The following is a 23,815-nucleotide window of genomic DNA, read 5'->3' as shown; positions in this document are numbered from 1 at the left end:
CAAAGACAAACTATTAGGGATGCTAATGTATTAACTGTACAAATTCATGTAACAGTTTCTTTAATTTTGCAGTAACATTAAGATGTAACCTTAATAGAGATTTCTTATATTTCGGTTCAGTTCAGCAAATTTTTACATGCCAAGACTTTTATTTAGAGCTAAGTATGAAGACAAGGTCTCTAGAGAATCTCAGTCTAGTGAGGGTAAACAAACATAAATAAACAACAGTAATACTATATATACTTCTTCAACTAAAGACTGTTTGTATTAATTTAAAGAAAAAGGAGTTAATCTTTTAACAACAGCTAAAAGCAAAGTTAAGAATTCATCTCTCCTTTGAAGAAATAATTATTAGTCTACTAAGCATTTGAAGATATGACATATAGTCAATACACATAAACTAATTTAACAGCTTGCTGCAATCAGTAAATTATCATCTCATGAAGATTAAACTGTTGGATACCCATTTAGACTAGAAATACTTGATTAAAAGTTTGTTTTGAAATGCCAACAACTTTGCAAACCTGTAACAGGATAAAAGGTTGTAAAAGTAAAACAACATATGAGACGTGGCTAAAGTCAACACTTCACAAAGAGATGCTATAATTTAACAATTACAAAAGAAAATTAACCTATTTCAACTAAAGAGAGTATAAATACTGCAATCATTATTTTTCTGGCATAATTATGGTTTTGGTACGATGTCTTCTATAAAAGGCATCTGTGTACCCACCTATCCCAGTGCTGTTAACTGACAACTACAAGCATCCTCTATTCTTATTCTTCTAGATAACTCTACTAAAAGTATTATTCATACAATATCTGCAAAGCATTGGTTCTGCAAATCTGTCAAGGTACCCTCCTTCCAATTTTCAAGACACAACTCCAATTCTGGAGTTACAGGTGAGAGGAACATCTGGTAGCCTCCTGGACTGTGGTGATTTCACATACAGTTTTATGTATCTTTTTAACCCAGACACTCGTATTGACCACATCTTTACCCTGTGGCCAATATGTGTCAACTCAAGCTACCAAAGTGAAATCAGTTGATACCGAGTATCTGTAAAATCTAAGTGTCCAAATTCTTGTTTCCAGTTTAGTTTTTTTAATTTAAAGGTAATGTATTAAATCTTTTTTTTTGAAAAAAGATTGTCTAAACTTGTCTGGTACTTAATATAAACTTAAATTTAAGAAAAAAACCAAGAAAAAAAAAGAAACACTATTACTGTTAGAAGAAAGCCAAATGATTATCTTAATTTACAGAATCACTCCTTTCACTATCTTTTCCAAACATCACTTCCTTTTCACTACTTCCCCTAGTCCTTTGGGCAAATCAGTGTTTAACATCAACCCTCCCACCCCAGATTCTTAAAAGTATTCCCTGTCCACAAATGAGAAAGCCCCATAACCCAAGTATATTACCCTAGTGATCTTCCATGCTTTGAAAGACACCTGTGAAAATGCCAAAGCCCTAAATTAGAGCCTCCAAGGGCTCCTTTTCTTTCTTGACCCCATTTCTCTTTTTCTGGCCTTTAAAGCCAGACGACTTGCCACCCGATAGCCCTTTCCTCTTCAAACCTAAATCCTTCCCCTAATTACCACCACCCACTCTGGTCAACGATCTCGTCAGTCCCACCCCGGTTCCCTCTCTCTGGCCAGGTGGTAACATCGACCCTGGTCCGGCTCCTCTGATTCCGCGCCCCCAGTGCCAAACCTCAGAGCATCTCTTCCCCCGGTCCCATATTCCCGCGGTACCCCTTCGGTCTTTTTGCCTCACTACCCGGCTTTCCAAAACCTTCAAGCCCCTGCCTCTTCAAGGCCACATCTCCCTCAGCCTCCCACTCCCTCTCGCTCTCCCCTCGACCTCTACTTACCCCTCTGTCTCGGGCCATCGTCACGCCCCTCAGGCCCTGGGCTCAACAACCTCCATTTCCCTCAGATTCCGTGCTAAAGGGGACTATCCACGCTCCCTCAACGGTCTCCCGGGGCCCCTCCGGATCCCTGTCCGTGGCAGCCCCCGGCTCCATCCCCGACTCTCCCCTCACCCTTGGCTGCAGGCGCCTCCCAAACCCCCTCTTCCCCGCCTCAGCTCCTGCTCACCTCCGCGGTCCGAGTCGGGCTCCCCAGACCCACCTCCGAGTCGGCGTCTGAGCAGCTGTCGGAACCCGGCGCCCTCCGAGCCTCGCCGAAGTGAGACGCCTCAAGAAGCGGCGGCGGAGCCCGGGTAGGAGAGCCGAAGTGGACCCTGGGGCGGTGGCGGCTGCGTGCAGGCATTGCCCCAGCCGGCCCTAGTGTCAGCCGCGCCGGCAGCCGCTCGAATCCGAACCGGAACTGCTTCGGGAGGCGGGGCCCGACCGGCGGGAGGCGGAGCCCTAGGGCGGGGGCGGGGCCAAAACCGGAAGGGACGCGGGGCTCAAGATGGGCGCGAGGGGAGAACGGAGACTAGAAACCGCAGCAAGGAAACCTGAGAGCGCATGCGTCAGGCCCAAAGCCTAAGTGTGAGAAGATGAGGGGCTAGCAGAGATGGGGCGGGGCCTATAGGAGTAGCAAATAGTGTTTGGGGGCTAGAGGAGGTTATCCTAATTCCTTTGGAGGGAGCCAGCTCCTCTCCAATAGACAACCTCCAATCATTGTTACCATTTATTGCCCCTTTATTCTCTGAGAGTCCCTATGCCAAATGCCATATAAATATCTCACTTAATCCTTGTGCCACCACTACAGAGTATTACAACACAGAAGGGCCAAGAAACTTGCCTGAGGTTGGGCAGTTAATATGTGCCAAAGCCAGTGTTCTACTCAAATCTGCCTGACTTCAGAACCTATGCTCTTCTCACTTTACTATACTGCCCCACCCTGAGGGAAGCCCCCAGCCCAGGCCTAGCATTGGAGTAAACCAAGTCCAAAACCACCTGCGACCTGGGTTCCAGCCCCTTCTTGGCCTTGGTTTCCCAGGCGGTGCAAGGCAGACTTCAGTGGCTCTGATGGGGGTGGGGATAGGTTCTGGGGTGGACATGAGTGCAAACTGCTACCATGGAATGCCCTGGTGTGGCCTTTACCCTCGAGCCAGACTCAAAGCCAGGGGCAGCTGGGAGCCTCCCCACTGCAGCTCATGCCCCGGATCAAGCCTTCATGAAGTCATCTGAGAGTCGGCAAGACACCTCACTTCTTCATCCCATAACTAGCTCTGGCAGAAGGACAGATACCGACCTTTCTCTGTTTCTGTTGTGGAGACAAAAGCCCTGATAGGCAGAGGACTCTCCCTCCCCACCCCCCAAAATATTTCTGATGACAGCCCTTTGGTTCTTCAGAAAGTCTAGGGGAACTTTCATCTCCCTTCTCCCCGCCTTGACATATGTGGCCCATTTTAGCCTTCTCTTTTGAGAAATCAGCCATTTTCATAACAGAACCACTGTTCAAACCTTCCCCCATAAACCCTGTGGGCACCCTTTAGATGAGGTCCTCCATGACTCCTTGCCACTTTTCTCCGACTCTACAACTCAGGAACCCTTCTCTGAGCCCCATAATCCAGAAGCTCATCCAATAGCCATACAGTTCCCACTTAGTTTGTGACCCAGGCCTGAAGAACTTTTCCTATCACGAATCCTTGGAGGCAACCACCTCCTCTGCACCCCAGATCTCTACTTTAACTCAGTCCTCAGAACCAAATAGCCTTACACAGGAGTCTAAATCTATTAAACATCTATTATGTGTTAGATGCAGAATATCCTTTGTTTCATTTAATCCTCACAATTCTCCTTACTTTAGAGGTGAAGAAACTGAGGCTGAGAGGTGACTTGCAGAGGTACGTCTGATTCCATGTTGTCATGGAATTTGGGGTTAGGGGGTGGCTTGGGGAAGAAAACGTCCTGTTCTCTCTAGAGGCCCCTGTGACTTGCTGAGTCACTTGCTGCTGTCTCACCTGTCCCTGCCAATCTCTAGGAAAGGAATGACACTGGAGAGGCAGAGAGGAGAGACCGCAGAGACAGAGGGGCAGGTGGGCTGGCCCATGGCGGAGGCCTCGCTCCCACAGCTGAGGGGAGATGCCGAAGCCACACCTTGCCCCAGTGTCCTGGAACTGGAGGAGCTCCTGAGGGCAGGGAAGTTTTCTTCCAGCCGCGTGGACGAAGTTTGGCCCAACCTTTACATAGGAGATGCGTGAGTGGTAGCTGACTGAAGGGATAAAGGGGTGGAGACAAGGAGAGACGACAGTTCCTGGTATCTTCACCAGAGATGGGGGTGGGGTGGTACAAGGGCAATAGTTCTTCTCTGAGCTTCCCAGGCCAGAGACTTTCTCTAGGACCCCTCTGTACTGGGGACAGTGCAGTGAGCAGGTGCAGCCACCAGGGGGAGCAGAGACTTTGCCTGCCTGAAAGAAGGGAGCTCCCAGAGGTTCCCGGAGTCTTCTGGCACATCCAGAACAACTGGAGGGTCTGGGGGGCAAAGGACTGGGGAATGGTGATCTGGGGTATGAGATGAGGTGGACAGAGAGCTCGCCTTTCCGGTTCCAGCCTCCCTCCTCTGGACACAGAGTGGGTGAGGAAGGCTGACTGAAGGTGAATCAGGGGAGGTGTCACCTTTAAATATTTGCAGATTAGAAGCAGGTATGAGGTAGTGGCCAGGAGAGGCCAGATGTGCATGGTAGGGCATGGGGCAAGAAGGGAGGTGCAGCTGGGTCCCAGGGCTGAAGCAATCCTTTTCCTTCCTATCCTGGCCAAGGCAGGGGTGGATTGCCTCAGGAAGCAAGGAGAGGCTAAAGCTAAATCCCTTTACCACCAGGTCCCCTACCAGAAAGCTCCTATGGTGGGGCTGTAAGCCACAGACCCCATGGGTTCCTTCTGGCTCCTTTTGGACCCTAATGGAGTCATCGCTCTGAAGCAGGGGTCCAGACAAAGCCTTCCTGGACCTCATTGCTCCCCTTCCTCCCCTCCCCAGGGCCACGGCAAATAACCGCTTTGAGCTATGGAAGCTGGGCATCACCCACGTGCTGAATGCTGCCCATGGGGGCCTCTACTGTCAGGGAAGCCCTGACTTCTACGGCAGCACTGTGAGCTACCTGGGGGTGCCAGCCCACGACCTCCCTGAGTTCGACATCAGTGCCTACTTCTCCTCTGCAGCTGACTTCATCCACCGTGCCCTCAGCACACCTGGGGGTAAGACTTGGGGTCTGAACCCATATCGCATCCTGCTCAGTCATGGGGGGATGTCCAGTTTCCCCTTAAACATCAGTGTCCTCACACCCCTAGTTTTTAAAGGGCCATCAGGTTTTTAAAACTCTCTGCTCAGTGTTCCAGCACTTTATCCAACAGCATCGCTTCACAGATAGGGAAACTGAGGCCTAGAATACAAGGTCATGCCACGAGTTAGGAGCAGCCCTGGGGCTAGAAGCCAGGTCTCCCAAACAACAAAACAGTTCTTTCTGTATCACTCAGCCTTGGGACATTGCCATCTGGTACCTAGATGTCTGGCTTCTGTCCCAAAGTATTTTCGAATGGAAAAAATCTTCTAATACCAGGGGTACAACAAAGGATCCTGGGGAAGCTGCTTCGTGTTCATCCTGGGTGAGAGCCATGCCCCTTGCCACCTGACCCTGGGTGAGCCAGTGTCTTCTCTGGACTTCAGTTTCTCCTCTGTGTCATGGGAAAGACAAGACTATGGCTCACAGCACTGTTCAATCCAAGGCACTCTGACATTCATTTTTCTTCACCATTCATTCACCAACTATTATCTTCTCTGTGCCAGCCACAGAGCTAGATACTGGGAATCCACACTTAGGCAAGGCAGGGCCCCTGGTGGAAAGACAGTCCAACTGTGAAGTATTACGAGCGCTACTCAGATGAGTGGGCAATTGTGAAGAGCAAAGGGAGGTGGGGGGACTTCCCTCTACAACAGTATTCACTGGGCCACCTGCAAAAAGGACGAGCTGCTCTGTCATTCAAGTGATACCATGAGTGGTCAGGAAGCCATGTCTCAGCCAAAACCTGACAAATGAGTAGTAGATGTTAGTCAGACCAAGAGAAGGGGAAAACTTTTACAGGTAGTTAAAATAGCATGTGGTAAGGCTGGAGGCCAGGGACCATGACAGCTTCAAGGAACTGAAAGTTACCCAGTGTTCCTAGAGCTGAGGGTCTTGGGGGGGACAGCCTGAGGTGAGGCTGCAGGGTCAGCAGGGGCCAGCTCACAGAGGGTCCTGTGAGCCACGTTGGGGAGTGTGGACCCCATCCCAAGGGTAGGCATAATAGGTGCCGGTGTGCCCATTTGACAGAGCAGGAAATGGAGGCCCATACACGCTGAATGATTTACTCAGGGTCACGGAATATACCCAGGGCAGAGGAGGGAAGGGAACTTGGGTCCCCACCTCAGCCCCTGGGTGGGCTGGTGGGTGGGCAAGTGTCTTTCAGCAGGATGTCTTCCTCAGCCAGGGTCCTGGTGCACTGCGTGGTAGGGGTGAGTCGCTCTGCCACGCTGGTCCTGGCCTACCTCATGCTGCGCCAGCAGCTGTCCCTGCGCCAGGCAGTGATCACCGTGAGGCAGCACCGATGGGTCTTCCCCAACCGAGGCTTCCTCCACCAGCTCTGCCGGCTGGACCAGCAGCTGCGGGGTGCAGGCCGGAGCTGAGGGGCCAGGTGAGGGTCGGGCAGGGCGTGAGGGGCCGAGGCTGGGTGCAGTTAGCAGTGAGAGGTCAGGTGAGGGCTGGGCAGAGGGCAAGGGTACGATTAGAAGTAAGGGGTTGGGTGAGGGCTGGCAGGGGACATGGATGGGACCAGTTCAGAGGTTGGAGATCAAGGCTATGTGTGGCTGGAAGAGAGGGTTGAGGGGGCCTGGCCCGGTCCCCAAGCTGCTGGGATCCCCTCACCAATCCAAGGTCTCACCTAGGCCTGGCTGAGGCACCCCTCTCGTAGGACCCTCTTCTCCAGCCCACCCAGATTCTTCAGACCCATAGAAGATGGAAAGGCTAGGAAGGAAAGGGGTGGAAAGCATAACATGGAAGAGGTGAGGCCTTCCAGCCTGGTCCTGGTGCTGATCTGTTCTGCCTCCTTGGCTGAAAGCCTGTGGGGCTCACCTGAACCCCACCGAGGCAGCAGCACAGCCAGTCCTGCACCTGAGGGCTGTCTGGCCCCTCCCACGCCTCTGCACACCCTCCCCTCAGGTCTGGAACCCAGCTCTAGGGGAAAAGTGTCCTGCAGCTATTGCTCCAAGCTTAGTTAATTCTGTCAGCCCTGCGCATCCACTCCCACCACGGGGAAGGAGAACAGGTGCTCCTGCCACCAGCCGTGACCTCCTCGCACAAGCCCTGCTTGATATAAAGTTCTCCTGTCGCCACGCCGTTCAGTTCTCTGCCTTGGGCCCAGCACCCCACTCTCTACCTTCACCCCACCCAATGTGATCTCAGAGATCTACAGAAGGACCCTCCCTAACCTCCCGCCCTCTCTGGTCCTGGGGACCCCTTTAGGACATAAAGGTTCTCCTGAAGTCTGTCCATTTACCTTCTGCCTTCCTCCTGTTCCACGTTCAGTGCATTTGGAGCAATAGCGCCCGGTCTTTAAGCTGCCTAAGGGGAACAGATCCCCAATACCTCCTCTTCCCAAGCCACCTCCCTCCCGCCGGAGGCCCCAGCATCCCCAGCTGCCCAGGAGAAGGAGTTGGGCTCCCCTAGCAGCAACAATGCTTCTCAGGCTCCCAGCCCACAAATGGTTGCCAAGGTGCTGCTGCAATTTCTTTGGCATCAGCTCTGTGTTTTCCTCCAGCTCAGCGGAGAGGCAGGGGTGGCTCTTTCTGGGGTCAGTGGCCGTGAGGGTACCAGACTGTGAAGGAGCTGCAGAATTCCTGCTGCCCTCCTCTCCCATCGTGCCCAGGCTGGGACTGTCCCCAACAGCCCATCTTCCTCGCACTCACAGCCCCACCGAGGGCCATCTGATGGAAGGTTAAGCCTCCAGGGCTGCTCTCCAGCCCCCTATCCAGCCTCCTGCTACCCATACTGCTCCTTCCTTCATCTCTCCTCAACCCTGACTTGGCTGTGCCCCACTGCCCGCTGGCTCAGAAGGGTTGCCAGGTGCGAGTGGGGCACTGGCCTAGGCTCTCCTGGGAGTTAGAAGAGCAGCAGCTTCCTCCTCCTGCCAAGAGCCTCCCTGGGGCATGGACTGAATCTCCCCCTGCCCCCACCCATAAGAGGTGTTTTTGTCTCTGAATGCACAGCCAGCCCAACCAAGAGGAGCATTTGAGCAATATCGACCCCTTCCCACGTGCTGTCAGGAGGATGAGCAGCTTGGGGTTGGGGATTAGGGCAGGACGGAGGGCGAGGTTTAGAGTTTGGGGCTGAGTGTAAAAGAAGAAAATGAGGGTGTAGCTGGCGTTGGGATTAGTCCCGGGGTGAAGCTGGGCGGGAAACTGTCGTGGGGAGTTCTGCAGGTGTGGGAGCCAAGAGGCGGACAGGAATGGCATGTTCCCATCCTACTCTCTTTCCTCTAAACAAGGTTTGGGAACCTGGGAGAACAGCAGATCTCTGATCATGCCAAATCATCCCACTTCCTCGGCCTGGGGCCCTTAAATACTCTGACCTTGGGCCTCAGCATCTCTCCCTTCAGGCAGCTAGCTTTGGGAGAATCACTTGGACGACAGCATTGCACAGTTACTGGGAGTGCATCCAACAGCTGGAGCCCCAGGAGTTGTGCAGTGAGCAACCTGTGTGAGTGTACACAGCAGCCCTGGGGCTGGAGACTCTGAGAGATGAGGGGCTTTGGGGAGGTCATCTCTCTCCATGAGCCCTGGGCCCCAAACTTGCCTCCTCATCTCTCCCGGCACCCGTACCCACTTGACCTTACACAGAGGCTCAAGGCAGAAGCAGGCTTAGCTGGCAGCTCTTGTCCCTGCCCTGATGAGTCCCCGCCAATCTGAACCGTGGTTTACCTGCCTGTAACATGGAGCTCATCTCTCCCCCAGAACTGGTCCTTACTCCCTGCCACAGGGCTCTGCCACTTTGTCACCCTGGCGCTGGCCCTGCTGGTGCTGCTGGAGGCTCTGGCCCAGGTGGGTACCCAGAAGATGGTAAGAGACCAGTGTGGGGTCCGCCCTAGAGCCCACAGCTCCATGCGCTTCCTCCTGCTGCCTGCACCCCCTCTCAGCCACTGTCTCCAGTTCTCACAGGTGGGAAGGGGCTGCCCTCTCAGCCAGGCCCTGAGGCGCCTCAACCAGGAGCCCCAAGTTCCCTCAGGAGTGGGGGGACACGGGAGGGGGATTCTAAGCGTTTATGATGGCCCCTGGCCACGGCCGCCTCCACCAGCTTTCCCCAGGGCTCAGGGAGCCCCAGCAGGGGCCGAGCCCTAGCTCCCTGGAGCTCAGGCTTCAGAGACCCCATGGAGGCGTGGCTACGGGTATGCATACGTCTCTGTGTGTGTCAGTCATCTGGGAGTATGAGTGGGGAAGGGTATTAAAGTATGGGTATATGAAGAGGGTCTCTGGAGAGCAGGGAGTGTTCTTAATAGGCCCAAATCCAAGGTCCCTCACTGAGCCGTTAGCCACAGAAGGGACTTTAAAGACCATCTCACTGGCCTCAAGGAGCAGTGAGGCCTGTGCAGGAATGTCTTCTGGGGGAGGGAGGAGCCTGGCAGAGGGCAGAGTGGTTTGCGGACACACAGCTTCTGGCTGAAGGCCGGGCCTGCTCCAAAGACCTGCTCTGAACTCCACTTATATCTTTGTCTGCCCCCACTTCCCTCAGCCTGAGTCTTCTGGATCTTTATGCTGGGCCAGTCCTGTAATCCTCAGCTCCCAACTAAGGGCCCCTGGACCTGGGTTCTGATGCTGGCAGTGCTGCCAGTGTGCGTGTGATCTGGCTGTTCTCTTCCCTGTCCTCCTCCATGGAAGATCCTTGTAGCTTTAACTTTCTGCCCACGCTCCACATCACCCTTGAAGGCCAAACGACCTTTCAAAATGGCTTATTCAGTCTTCCTTCTTCCTGCCTCACAAGCAACATCCACATCCACTCATACCACAGGCAGAGCCCTGCCAGACTGCCTCTGCTCCCAGCAGGGCCAGGTGCCTGGCTGGGCTTGGCACTGACCATGCCAGGGGACCAGCGGGTGAGTTGGGAGTGGCAGGAGAGGCCAGAGGAGGGGAGCAGCACATCACGCTTTATAATTAAACTCCAATCAAAAAATAGAAACAGCATCAAGCATGCAGAGACAGGCGGCTGGAAGCCGGGAGCAAAAAGTGCCCGTCAGAGAAGACCTCAGCCTGGGCCAGATACCCCCACAGGTGGGTGAGTGCCCCTATTTCAGGGGGACTGCAGAGCATGCTGGGTAATAAGGGCCAGGACACCTGTGCCTGTGTGGGGGTGGGGTGGGGGGGGGTTTAGATTTGGGGAGGGACTGGGTCAGAGACAGAGGCACAGACAAAGCAAGAGTAGTCAGAATGACCTGGGCTTGAATCCTAGCTCCCACGCTTATTGGCTGTGTGACCTACGGCATATTGTTTAATCTTTCTGAGCCTCGGTTTCCTCATCTGTAAAATGGGGATGATAATATCACCTGCCTCATAAGGGTACTGTGCGAATTCAGTGAAAAAAATGTAAGCATTTAGCTCTGATACATAAGTACGTCCTTAGTTAGTGGTGAATATAATAATTATTGCCAGACAGAGAAAGAAAAATCAAGAAATACAAAGAGATAGAGATCAAGCCTCATTGGCCCATGGGATATGGCTGAGGCTTGAAAGGGAAAGAGTAATAATGGTGATGATAATAATAGTAAGATGCACCATTTATGGGGCATCTACCAGGAGGAAGACCCTGTGGGAGGTGCCTTGAACATTTCTTATCTCATGGAATTCTCACAGCAGCCCCACTGAGAAAACTAGCTCAGAGAAGACTACACAGAAACAAGCTTCAGAATTGAGAACTTGGCTCAGGTCTGCCCTCCTCCAAGGCCTGCACACAGAGTGAAGAGCCCCAGGCAGCTCACCACAGGCCACCCGCCGGCCACCCTCCCCAAGGCTTCCTTCGCCAGACTCCTCACTTGTCCTGCCCTGAGATGTCCAGCCCCAGCTGCCACAGTCCCTGTGGTCTCCCTTGAGGGGAGGAAGAGGAGGAAGCAGGGAGAGTGAACAGGAGGGAAGACCAGGGGGAGCACGTCTGGAGCTTCAGGGAGGAGGTGGATGGCAGACAGAGGGCCCCTGCCCTGCAGAGGCCTGGGTCTGGGCCTGAGGCTGCCGGCGTGCTGGGTGGTGTGTTGGGAGGCTGTGGAGGAGCACAAGCTCCTGTGAGAGGCGGGGAGACAGAGGCAACCGGGACAGCAACATAGAGGGGAGGAGAGGCACCGACCAAGGCAGAACACAGGTGTCTGAACTTGTAAACAGCAGCGACTCAGGAAAACCGTTGCCCACAGAGGCAGCTGCTCAGCTTAGGGAGGAGACACAGGAAGGTCGCAGGAGGAGTACCAGAGGGAGGGGGGAGAAGAGCCAGACCGGCCCTGTCCCTGCTGGATGTTGGGCCCAGGCTTCAGCCTGCGGTGGCTGAGGAGATGCGGAAGGAGGTGTCAGGCGGGGGACTCGGCATCTAGGTCTGGGGATGGCAGAAACCAGGGGGCTGCTGCAGCCACCAACTCCCCTTCTTTGGGTGTGCCCGGAGCTTGAAGGATGAGTCGCTGGGTGGGAGCTAGGCCTGACCTTGGCTGAAAAGGTGGGCTGGACCCTTGTGGGACAGAGCACACAGGTAGGGGTACATCCTTGAGCGTCAAGTGTGAGGTCCAACGTGAGGCCTAGCAAGGGGTACCCCTAAGTCCGAGGAAAAAGCTCCCTTCTCCAGACCTGGGCCTAGGCCCCGAAGAGGCTGAGGCGTGAGCCAGTAGAAGAGGCTGAGCCAGTAGAGGGGTCAGCCCTCATCCCTGACCCCTCTACTGGCTCCTTCTCCTCCCAGGAGCCTCCAGGAGCAGGGACAAGTTCTGTCTCAGCTGGAGCCTGGCTATCCGCGCCCAGGCACTGCTGGGCTGCAAGGCACCCATTGGCCACTGGGTGGCAGCCTTACCCCACACCAAGCTCAGAGGCCTGCAGCGGCGCCTGCCAGGCTTCCCAAAGCCCCATCGCACCCGACCTGGGGCTCCTGCAGGCCCAGGTGGTAGCTCCAGACCAGTGTGGCTGTTGGACTCTCCCCACCCCAACATGATACACTGCGCTGTACCCTGTAGTTTTTGCAAACCCAGCCACTCCTCTCTCATTCTCAGGTCAGACCCTCCAGAGATTCCTTAAAGTCAGGAAAGGCCAGCATCTTTAAGTTGAGAAAGAGAAACCGCGGCCCAGATAGGAGCAAAGACTTGCTCTTGACCTCGGAATTAGCTGTGGCCAGGCTCTCCACCCTCCCTCTAAAGTTCTCTTCCCACCAGTTCACGTAGCCTCCCATCTCCACGGGAAGTCCCAGGGCCAAGAGCCTTTAATCGCAAAGAAACACCAAGCAGAGAGGGGTCCGGGCGTTTGGAAGGTCTGCACTTCAGTCAGCAGTGGCCTAGGTCTGCTCTCAGGCCCCACCCCCACGGGCTCCAAGGGGAGGACCTGGAATTCTAGCTGCTTCATAGCGTTTGTGTTCCAGGCGGAACCTGCCCGGCCCCGTTCCACTCACGTGCTGAGTCCCGTCCCTGCACCCACACCCTGACTCCCAGCCCCAGACCATGCCCTAGGTAGGTGGCAGGCAGCTCAGCCTGCCCTGAGAGGTCACAGTGGGGGATGGAAGGGAAAGCCGGGTCTTGGCTTCCGCCCTGCCCTCCCACTGCTCGCTGGGTGAGCTTGGCCAAACCGGTGGCCTTCTGGATTCCCACTTCTCTTCCTGGTCCTGGCACCGCCCGCCCAAGAGCAAAGAAGTTCTTCCCAGTTTGTACCTTCCCTAGTTACTGGTTGAGGGGACCAGGGACAGTTAGCCAAGAGAGGCACTCCTTTCAAGCCCAGCACCAGACCCAGGTTCTGGTGCCACTGACATCCCGGCTCTGCAGGGTCTCGGACCCCCTCAGCCAGCTGACTCCTGACACAAGCCACTCCACCTGGGTGAGGCCTGACCTGCAGCACTGGCCTGAGTCATGGGGGTAAGGAGGGAAATTCCAGGGCCTATAGGCAGGTATGGAACAGCTACACCAGGCTCCCCTGTAGAGACAGATGAGTTAGCGACCACTCCCTGGAGTCCCTGAAGGTGGTAACTCGAAGGCTTGGGGATGGAATTGAAGGAGCACAGAACTGGACTGAAACCCAGGCCTTGCTCCTTAACAGCCGTAAGACTTTGAGCATTACTTAAAGATTATTCTCTGTGACCTTCATGTTCCTGCTTCAGCTTCCTCCTATGTATGATAGGGACCTACCATGCGTGAGGCACCAGGCCCCTAAGCGGCATTAGCTCATTCAGTACGGAAGTGCTAACAAATTTCAGTTCATAGCCCAGGCCCCTCACTCCAGATTTGGGCTCTGACCTTCAAGCACCTGAAGATGGGAAGGGATGGGAGTCTGAGGACCAGCCCTGGAAGTAGCGGAGAAGGGGGCTTGAGATGAGCTGCCCAGTTGGCGGGGGTCTTCCTAGGTGCCCTCTGAGGGCCACAGCCATCTGGAGTCCCCACCCCTATGAAGTCCTAAGTAACCAGAGACTTAAGGGGTGGGGTCTGCACTGACTAGTTGTTACAAACAGGGAACTCCAAGAGCCCCTTGAAAAAAGCTTCCAACATCAGGGGCTTCTGGAGAGGGCAGGAGAGAGGGCTTCCCAGCTCCACAGCGGAGACGAGGGGTTGATTCCCTTGTTCCCTGGGGAAAGGCCTCCGCCCCAGCTGAGCTGGTTAATAACCTCATGTGAAATAACTGAGGCCCTTCTGAAGCATCCTAGTGGCACCTGGGCACTGCACCATGCCTGGGCCTCCCTGTCAGCTGGACCCACCTGCGGGGAGCCTGCCCCTCGCCACCACAGTTTCCACTCTGTTCCAGGATGGACTCGCTGCAGAAACAGGACCTCCGGAGGCCCAAGATCCACGGGGCAGTCCGCGTGCCCCCCTACCAGCCACCCACGCTGGCCTCACTGCAGCGCTTGCTGTGGGTCCATCGGGCTGCCGTGCTGAGCCACATCAACGAAGTCTGGCCCAGCCTCTTCCTGGGAGATGCGTAAGTACGATCCACAGTGGGTGTTGGGGGGAAAAGAAGAGGAGCCTCTTCCAGAACCAAGGGGCAGAGTTGGCACCCTCTTTGCCTCCAACCATCTCTTTCCACATGTTTATTTCCTTTTACATTATTATTACTTTTGGAAATAGAACACACCTAAGAAAAGTGCACAGAGCATAAACCAACAGTTTCACCCCCCAGGTCAAGAAATGGGACATTAGTTGTGCCCCAGAAGCCCCCGCGGAACCCTTCTCATCATAACCCTTTTCCCTGTAGATAATCACTGAGTACTGAAACAATAATTTCCTTGCTTTCCTTTTTAGTTTCGCCATTTGTGTTAGTTTTGCCTATGTTTTAAAGTGATAGGAATACAATCATATTGTGTATTTTGTGCCTGGCGTCATTTGCTCAAAATTGGGAGATTCGCCGACATTACGTGTAGCTATAGTTCATTCATTTTTAGTTGCTATATATTATTCGTTTGTATGAATACATCATAGTTTGTTTATTCTATTTGAGTTGTTTCCACTTTCGGGCTATTATAAACAGTGATTCTAGAAGCTAGTACATGTGCCCTGGGAACACACACACATTTCTCTAGAATGTATATATAGAGTGGAATGTGAGTCATTTTCCCCAAAAGTTTTCTTAAAATTTAGAACATATGGATGAATATATGTGGATTTTATGTTTTCCTTAATATTTAGAAAATATAGATCAATATCCTATTAACAATATGGTAAATATGTATCCCCCCTACACACACAGATAACCAGTAATAAAATCCTTGTTGACTTTTTTTAAATGCATACAAAAATGGTATCGCTTTATAATCCCATCTTGTAATCTGCTTTATATAGAAAACTTTTAAAATGGAATTGCACAACATACTTTTTAAACACTTTTAAACAATGTTCTGTTTTGTTATCCTCCATTTTTCTCGATATAGCACCAACAACTTTCTTGGTTCACCAGCATCTATCTACCACATTTTAGTGGTTGTGTAGTATTTCATTTAGCTATACCATAGTCAATCTTCTCTTATAGGCTATTTAGTGATTTTTTTCCCCCACTTTTTCTCTATCTTAAACATTAGATCCAGTTTACATTTGTCTGTGAGCACATTTGGGATTCCTTAAGTTCCTAGGAGACCTGCTGGGGCAAAGTAAGTGTTTTTGAGGCTTCTGATGCCATGTGGTCGACCTGCCTTCCAGAAAAGTTGGGCTGAGTGAAAGGGAGTCTTGAACTCCTACTAGAGGAGCCCCTTCACCCGAGCCAGTTCACTGGTTCGAGTCTACCCTTGGAGGAGGATGGCAGAGGAGGCAAGGGGGCAAGTTCCAGGCCAGCCAGAGCTGACCCAGTGAGCTCTACCCCACCTCCCAACTCCCCCTGTGCCCCCCCTCCAGGTACGCAGCCCGGGACAAGAACAAGCTGACCCAGCTGGGCATCACCCACATCGTGAATGTCGCCGCAGGCAAGTTTCAGGTGGACACAGGTGCCAAGTTCTACCGTGGAATGCCCTTGGAGTACTATGGCATTGAGGCTGATGACAACCCCTTCTTCGACCTCAGTGTCTACTTTCTGCCCGTTGCTCGATACATCCGAAGTGCCCTCAGCATTCCCCAAGGTCAGCTGCTGGGGAAGGCACTGGGGTGGAGGTGGGGTGCAGGCGGGATCTGGGGCTATCTACTTTTCCAGTAGCATGGATGGTGGGGTCCTTCAGCAACCCTCCCACCTCATGGGGCTCACTACTACCATTTAGTGAGCATCCCCTTCAGGGACACCCTGGAAACCAACAACCAAAGATATAACTAAGGTTCAGTGTGGTCGTCAGGGTAACCGTATCGCTTGGTAAGAGGCCAGGTGTTGGGCAGAAGGTACAGGACCTAGAGAAAACTGCTCAAGAGCCTTTGCTAAGATGAGGCCTCAGTGTAGAGCTGCAGGGGCTGGGGAGAGGGCAGAACTGAGGGGAAAGGGAGGGAGGTGGACACCCCCTGTAATCTGATGCAAACCCAGGGGACTCCAGGAGTACTGACCCCCCACCGTGCTAGAGTGGCAAGGGATGCCAGACGAGGCTCCTTGCCCCAGGAGAAGGGAGTCCCAGCTGCTAACCTTAGCCCTGCCGCTAACTTGCTTTGTGACCTTGAGCGAGTCCCTTTCCTCTCTGGGCCTCACTTGCCCCATATGACAGTGAGGACAGTGTCCGTATTCCAGGATGCTGTGATAGGTGGGCAGAAGCATCCCTGATTCCCTAAGGGGCAGGCGGTGTGAGAACAGGTAGCTGATGCTAGGTTGGGTCTCCCCGCAGGCCGCGTGCTGGTACACTGTGCCATGGGGGTGAGCCGCTCTGCCACGGTTGTCCTGGCCTTCCTCATGATCTGCGAGAACATGACGCTGGTGGAGGCCATCCAGACAGTGCAGGCACACCGGGATATCTGCCCCAACTCAGGCTTCCTCCGGCAGCTCCAGGTTCTGGACAACCGACTGGGGCAGGAGACGGGGCGGCTGTGACCTGGTGGGCAACCAGGAACCCTGACCCTCCAGCCAGCATGGCCCACCCAACCAGCCTGGCCCTGGGGACCGTGCTTCCACTGACCTTGAGATGTAAATAGCAAGTGGGGGCTTAGCTGAGGCAGAGGCAGGGAGAGCTGGGTGGTGACCTTTAGCAGGTGGATCTCCCTGACCCAATCCAAAGATTCTTTATGCAGAAAAGAGTTCAGTCTGTCTCTATAATAAAAGGTTCATCATAATAAAGACAGGAGACCTTCTGGTGGTTTGTGGGGCAGTGGTCACGAGGTTCCAGAAGGCTTGCCAGCCCATGATGGCAGCCTAGAGGTGGAGTCTGAGTCAATTGTCTGAGTAAAGACCAAAGTTCAATGCATCACCATCCTTTCCATGCCCACCCTGTATCAAACACCGACTATCAAAACTCGCTCTGCACAAACAGCATCTCCTGAATCTAGTCAGTCTTTTCATTTTCGTTCTTCTTTCAAAAAGAACTGACTAAAGTCACAGAAACCTAATAGAAGCATTAAACAAGAGCACAGGGGCTGGGGAGGAGACATGCCAGAATTCCTGGTGAAGGACGGTTCTATGATAGGGCAACATTTGGCTCTGAGTTTCTTGCTATTTGTACCCTAATAAAATAAAACAATGTAAAAAGCCCATAGGTTCCTCACCTGTATGTGAGGTATTTATGAGGATTAGATGGGCTGGCATTCCTTCTCCCTCTCTGGCTGTTTCCATGTAGCCCTGGCCTCCTCCGGCTGACCCTTAAACATCAAGGTGTCTGAGGACGCTGGCCTCTGCCTCTTCTCTCCGTCAGTGTTCTCGCTCTCCTGGGGGGTCCTCTTGTTCCCACAGCCTCAGTTCACATCTCTAGGCTGATGACTCTCAGACCCCTACGGCGGCCCAATTCTCTCTTCTGAGTTCAGAACCTCTGTATCCTACTGGCCATTTGAATATTGAACCTGAGCTTCAAACTGAACTTTTCATCACCTCCCACCCAGACCCACTCCTTTTCCTAGTTCCCATTTTAGTGAAGGGTTCTGATAGGACTTGTCATCCAAGTCAGTGGTGGACTTCTGCCATTCTTCCAATTGGCCTACCAACTCTACCTCCTAAACAGGGCTCAGACCTGCTCACTAAGCTTCATCTTTGCTGACTACCCAAGTTCAAGCCACCTTACCTCTCACCTGGATTCTTGCCCAGGCCCCCGAAGGTCTCTCTGCTTCTAGCCTTGCCCCCTCCAATCTCCACACGGGCCCCAGACAGCTTACTAAAATGAAAACCTCATCACATCACCCCAACACTTACAACCCCTGAAGGACAAACACCTTGACAAAGCATAAAGATTCTTCATTTTCTGAGACCGTCTCGTGTCTCCAGACATATCTCTTCTAATTCTGTTCCCATACATGCCATGTAATTAAGAAATGCTAAATACACTTGCAGTTGCCAGAATGTACCACCCTCTTACCTCTTGGTACTTTGCACATGCTTCAGTTTGCAGCACCTGAATGCATATCCTCACTCATTTTTGTTGGGGTCTCTTTGAGGTCTCAGTTTAGATGTCACTTCTGGGGATGCCCCTGGACCCAGCAAACCTGAGTGACGTGTTTTTCCTCATGCTACCAAAATGTCCATCCACCCCTTGTGGTATCACCTGTCACTCTGAACTATAATTGCTTGGTGCCTTGTCACTCTCTTCCAGCTGGCTGTCTCTCACCAGGCCTTCCCCGGGCTCAAGGTTCCCATGACTCCCACCCTCTCTGGCTATGACCCTGCCATCAGGGAGAGTTCCGTGTTACTGGGCCCTCTCTACAGGGGCCACCAGGGGGAGTGGACTTGCCCCTGGGACTGGGCCCGCCTCCAGAGGGCACCTCCTCTCCTCCCAGCTCCACCTGCACACAGCACCTCACCATTTGGTCACTCTGACACCCTGTTCCCAGCTCATCTTGTCCCCTTGGGCCACCTTTGACTTCCCTCTTTGCTCCCCTGCCAAGGATCTCTGGGAACAGCCCTGCCTTCTCCTGGGAACTTAAGGGCCCTTTGCCCTTCTCCACCATCTGCTCTATTTCCAGAGGGCAAGTGCTTTTCCTTTGTGCAAATCCAAAAAGGGACACCCTCTGACCAAACCAGCCTTTTAGACAGGAGCAATCCTGGGCAAACAGTTTGGTCAAGAAAAAGGTGTCCCTTCCTCCCAAGTAGACGTAGTTCCAAGTTATGGTGCCCAACTCAGTGAGCTGAGCACAGGCTGGGTTTTAGGCCCCATTTACTCCTGCAATTTATAAACTGCACAAATGTAGACAGCCCTCTCTGGGCCATAGGGATTAATAGCCCCATTTTACAGATGAACAAACTGATGCTCAGAGAAACTAAAATGAACAAACTGATGCTCAGAGAAGCTAAAATGAGGCTGGATGTTGCCTCCTGGATCCAGGATCTCCGGGCTCTGGCCTCAAAGGGCAGGTACTGCCCAGCAGATCCCCTGCTCTGCTGCCTGCAGTGCTTGGTCCTAATCCCAGCTGGCTGTTGGCTACCTAAGGTGCCACTGGGCCTTTTCCAAAGGGTAAACACATGTCCTAGCTGGAGTTTGGCAGAAGGGCTGGTGCTGCTGTGCCCAACCAGGCAGGATGGAAAACTTCTCAGTTCATCCTCAGGTTGGTGGGGCCTATAATTTTCCAGAGCAGACAAAGCTAGTCCCGTCAGTAGTCTGCCCACCCCCAATTCCCTTGGATGCCCCCACTCAGCCTGACAACTCAGCCCTTGTTGCTATCTCTTGCTTATGCATGGTCAGCAGGATCTAAAATAGTGGCTCCAGAAGCCAGGCTCTAAATCAACATCCGGGTCTATGACTGTGGGCAGCCTGCCCTTGCTGGCTAGGGTAGAGTGCCCTGAATCTGGGACAGAGCCACACCCTGGGCCTGGGGCTTGAGTTTCAGCAGGTTACCTTCTTGGGGCTCCGAGGGCTGGGCTCAGATTCTAGGGCTATGGGGAGAAGAAGGCAGGGAAAGCCAAACATTCCCCAGAGCACACAAGGAAACAGAGGTTAAGCTCCAGACTGACACCTCCACCGGGAACCCTTCCTGCCTGCCACACTTGGCCCAGGAAGTCTGCGATGATGCATCTACTCTTCCTGTTCTATAGAGAAGCCTCGTGAAAGGAGTGAGGTATTGTTAAGACTGTGAATTTGGAGCCAGATTGCCTAGGTTCAAATTCTACCTCTGCCCCTTACCAGGTGTGTAAACTCAGTTAACCTCTCCATACCTCAGTTTCCCCCATCTGTAACATGGGAGTAATAATAGCCAACATATAGGATTGTTGTAAGGATAAAGTGCGGCATATAGAAAGTGCCTTGTACAATATGTGGCAAGCTCTCAAAAATGAGAGCTCTGACTATTGTCATAGTACGTAGTACAGGGGCCCCTGGCATCACCGGCTGCACAGGAAGTCCCAGTCTTGGACTAAAGGCTGGCAGCACTCTCAGTGAATTGAATGAATGAATGATTAAAAATTAGCTGACCTAAATGCAACATGGTACCCCGGATTGGATTTGGGCACAGCAAAAGACTTAAGCAGAAAAACTGGTGAAATCTGAAAAAATTCTGTGGTTTAGTTAATAGTGTTACACCAATTTTAATGTCTTTGATAAATGGACCATGGTTATATAAGAAGTTAACATTAAAGGAAGCTGGGTGAAGAGTATCTAAGAAATGTCTCTGCTATCTTTATAACTCTTCTGTAAATCTAAAATTATTTCAAAATAAAAAGTTTAAAAAATTTGTTGACAATTACTGACTGCTTTGCATATGCCAGGTACTATGCTAAATGCTTTAGGTACGTCATACATCTTTTTTTTTTTCAGTTTCATTCGTGATGTTTTATTTTTTTAGAAAAAACACAAATCAAATACGGCAAAATGTTAAGATAAGACCATACTGAGCTGTGGGAATATAGGTGTCTGTTATTTTTTTTGTATTCTTAAAATATTTCCTAATTTTAAAAATCAAAAATAAATTGACTGACTTTTAAAATTAGAAACATTCTATTCTCTATATTTAGGTTTTGAAAGCCATCAGCAAATGGGTTTTAGGAACTATTCTGAATTAAAATGGTGCCATTATTATTGGCTTTAGGCCTAAAATACTGCAAATTCATGTTATCCTTTTAAAGCCTTCACGAGGCTTGATTACGGATAATCTTGCTTCAAGAAAATGGTAATGATGACCAGTTTATAGAGTTTAGATGAAATAACTGTGATCAAAGGGAAGCTAGGCCAGTAAGTCAAACTACACAGTTGACCCTTGAACAACGAAGGTTCAAGGTTCAGTTAAACCTGTGCGGGTCTGTTTATACACAGATTGTTTTCAATAGTAAATATTGTAGTACTACACGATATATAGTTGGTTGAATCCACCAATGTGAATCACTGATACAATCCAGAGGCACCGTGGATATGGAGGAACCATGTGTAAGGAGAGCCAACTATAAGTTATACACATGAATTTTCAACTCTGTAGAAGGGTCTGTGCCCCTAACCCCCTCGTTGTTCAAAGGTCAACTGTACATTTCATTTAATCCTCACAACCCTATGGGACAGGTCCCATTATCACCCCATTTTACAGACAAGAACACAGGTGGAGAGAGGTTAAGCCAGATAGCAGCTAACTTTGAGAGCTTATGTACCTGAGGGTTAGTCAGGCTTGTGGCTCCGACAAACAAAGCTTTATTTCTCTCTCACAACATAAGTTGATGGGTGCAAGGGGGAGCAAGCATGGAGGATGCAGAGGCCAGATATATTATTTCCCCTCTAGTTTCCAGGGCCAGAACTCAGTCACATGGTCACACCTAACTGCAGAGGCAGCTGGGAAATGTGGTCTAGCAGGGCACCCAGGAAGAAGAGGAAACTGCAGATATTGGTGATCTTGAGCAGGTGTTTCCAGAGCAGGCATTGATAAGATATATATATATATATAATCATTTAATTCTCATAAGCCATAGCAGTAGATCCTATTATTAATATTCCCATCTTATAGATGTGAAAACTGAGGTTCAAAGAGAGCTTAAGTAAACTTTCTCAAGGTCACTTAGCTAGCACTTGTAGAACCACATTACAAACTCAGTCAGCAAGCCTATTTTCTTAAACACTTCCTGAACCTTCACTCTGGGTTGGCCTTTAGTGACTTGCTTGTCAATAGAATTTGGGGAAGGAGTAACATTCTGGGACTTATGAGGCTGGGTCATAAAATGCCTTGCAAACTTCTGGCTGGGGCAGAACACGCTCTCTGGGAGCCCTGAGCCACCATGCAAGAAGTCTGACTCCCTGAAGGCCACCAGGTTGGAGAAGCCATATGTAGGTGAACTGGTGTAGGCCCTGCTGAGTCCAGCCTTCTAGCCTCCCTGCCAAGACCCTAGACATTACAGTGACCTCAGCACACCTGCCAGCTGAATACCACTCGGAATAGGTGTCAATGCCATGTGGAACAGAAGAACAGTCCACTTGAACCTGCCTGAATTAAGGGCCTACAAAATCACAAGCTAAAACAAAATGCTCTTGTTTTAAGTCACTAACATTTGGGGTAGTTTGTTATGTATCAGTAGATAACAACGGTGGAGCCAGGTCTGAACTAAAGTCCCAGTTTTTAATCACTGACTCAGCCTCTGGAGGAATATGTGAATGAGAAAAGGACAGAGCAGCCACACCAATCCACCCCCATGCCAAGTGCATGAAGATGATATCACAGCTACAAAGGAGTACAGATGACAAAAGAGCCCTCCTGGCTTTTATCTTCCCAGAGCCCCACTGGAGACCAGAAGATGGTTAGGGGCCCAAGGGGAATGGTGGTGGCACAGGCTTTGGGGTGGGCAAGGTGGGGAGGTTGCCAGGAATGGAACATTGCCCTGCTCTCCCAAGCTCTGTCATAAGCTCTGGCCGCCCTACCTTCTAGGCCAACAGACTCCTGCTGAGTGGTCCAAGACTCCTGGTCCCCAGGAGACCCCTGTGGGTCTGCTGGCCTCTAGCTCACAGCCTGGCCTTGACACCTGCCTCCTCCATTTCCTCCCCCACTGGGGTTGGGGAAGGTAGCTGCAGTATGAACTCTGCAGCCACTGGGGCCTTGGGGAAACCTGGCTGGAGGAAAACTCAAATACCCCACCCCACCCCACCTCTACCTACCCAGGTCCCGTCTTCCTTAGTAAGCAGGAGGAACAGGCTACCGGTGTTCTCCCTTTCCCCGGATCACTCAGCTCTTCTTAGGTTATGCTCCCAGGTTTCAGCTCTTCTTAGGTTTTCTCCCAGGCTGAGCCATTTGATGTCTGGTCAGCCTGGCCTTCTCTCTTTGGGACCTGCTAGAATGTCCCCTCCTCTGAGATTTCCTGCACCCCAGCTCCTACTTCAGAGCCTTCCATCAGCCCATCCCTCGAAACACTTTCCCTTTCACAGTCCTACACAGGTATCCAGACTTTGTCTCCTGTACCCTCCAGGCCCACAATGGGACTTCTGGGACCCCATCAGACTAGTTTTCAAGCCTCTCAGGGCTTAGTGCTGTTGACTGCTCAGGCCCTCCTGGTCCCGGTAGCAACTGGGGCGGAGGTTTGCTCATTAAGCAGACACGAGAAAATATACATGCAAGTATAAAGAACTGAGGACAGGTTAATTTCCCCAGGATCACACGCACACTTTAAAAGGGGGTGCCGGAAAGAAGACATACAGATGGCCAGTAGGCACATGAAAAGATGCACAACATCACTAATTATTAGAGAAACGCAAATCGAAACTACAGTGAGGTACTACCTCATACCAGTCAGAATGGCCGTCATTAAAAAGTCTACACATAGCAAATGCTGGAGAGGATGTGGAGAAAAGGGAACCCTCTTACACTGTTGATGGGAATGTAAGTTGGGACAGCCACTATGGAAAACAGTATGGAGGTTCCTCAGAAAACTAAAAATAGAATTACCATATGATCCAGCAATTCCACTCCTGGGCATATACCCAGACAAAACTATAATTCAAAAGGATACATGTGGGCTTCCCTGGTGGCGCAGTGGTTGCGCGTCCGCCTGCCGATGCAGGGGAACCGGGTTCGCGCCCCGGTCTGGGAGGGTCCCACGTGCCGCGGAGCGGCTGGGCCCGTGAGCCATGGCCGCTGGGCCTGCGCGTCCGGACCCTGTGCTCCGCAAAGGGAGAGGCCACAGCAGTGAG

General features: G+C 51.8%; 3 protein-coding genes across 11 annotated transcripts in view; 2 read left to right on the top strand and 1 right to left on the bottom strand.

Annotated features, from left to right (window-relative positions):
* The window catches only part of SAMD8 (sterile alpha motif domain containing 8), a 43,833-nt gene extending 41,522 nt beyond the window's left edge, over positions 1-2,311 (bottom strand). Inside the window, exon 1 of one of the 2 annotated variants that reach the window (XM_007102210.3) lies at positions 2,101-2,311. In XM_007102210.3, the coding sequence (XP_007102272.1) occupies positions 2,101-2,274 (174 nt within the window). In that variant the 5' untranslated portion in view covers positions 2,275-2,311. The remainder of the gene's footprint in view (positions 1-2,100) is intronic. The other variant, XM_007102211.3, reaches the window with a different exon arrangement.
* A 1,646-nt stretch (positions 2,312-3,957) lies between these two features.
* DUSP13A (dual specificity phosphatase 13A) lies at positions 3,958-6,529 on the top strand. Of its 2 annotated transcripts, XR_003677614.2 has the most exons (4): positions 3,958-4,155; positions 4,933-5,150; positions 5,430-5,558; positions 6,416-6,504. XR_003677614.2 is itself a non-coding variant. In XM_024132137.3 (3 exons), exons 1-3 carry the CDS (start codon positions 4,007-4,009, stop codon positions 6,440-6,442), a joined length of 390 nt encoding a protein of 129 aa, XP_023987905.1. In that variant the 5' UTR covers positions 3,959-4,006; the 3' UTR covers positions 6,443-6,529. The 2 variants fall into 2 exon arrangements, 1 of the variants encoding a protein (XP_023987905.1); XM_024132137.3 differs by lacking the exon at positions 5,430-5,558 and having other exon boundaries at positions 3,959-4,155; positions 6,420-6,529.
* A 7-nt stretch (positions 6,530-6,536) lies between these two features.
* DUSP13B (dual specificity phosphatase 13B) lies at positions 6,537-16,865 on the top strand. 7 transcript variants are annotated; one of them, XM_007102208.4, is made up of 6 exons: positions 6,537-6,623; positions 8,938-9,141; positions 10,154-10,248; positions 13,939-14,112; positions 15,516-15,736; positions 16,418-16,865. In XM_007102208.4, the coding sequence occupies exons 1-6, from the start codon at positions 6,537-6,539 to the stop codon at positions 16,618-16,620; spliced, it is 984 nt and encodes a 327-aa protein (XP_007102270.1). In that variant the 3' UTR covers positions 16,621-16,865. The 7 variants fall into 7 exon arrangements, with proteins under 7 accessions (XP_007102270.1, XP_028337362.1, XP_028337359.1 ...); XM_028481561.1 differs by lacking the exon at positions 8,938-9,141 and adding an exon at positions 10,828-10,899 and having other exon boundaries at positions 6,556-6,623; XM_028481556.2 differs by lacking the exon at positions 6,537-6,623 and adding an exon at positions 10,828-10,899 and having other exon boundaries at positions 9,035-9,141.
* Positions 16,866-23,815: the final 6,950 nt, after the last annotated feature.

The sequence above is a fragment of the Physeter macrocephalus genome, chromosome 20 (assembly GCF_002837175.3).
Source record: "Physeter macrocephalus isolate SW-GA chromosome 20, ASM283717v5, whole genome shotgun sequence".
In the NCBI taxonomy this organism is placed as follows: Eukaryota; Metazoa; Chordata; class Mammalia; order Artiodactyla; family Physeteridae; genus Physeter; species Physeter macrocephalus.
Note: the sequence above shows the minus strand (reverse complement) of the source record. Positions and strands in the feature narration are given on the sequence as shown.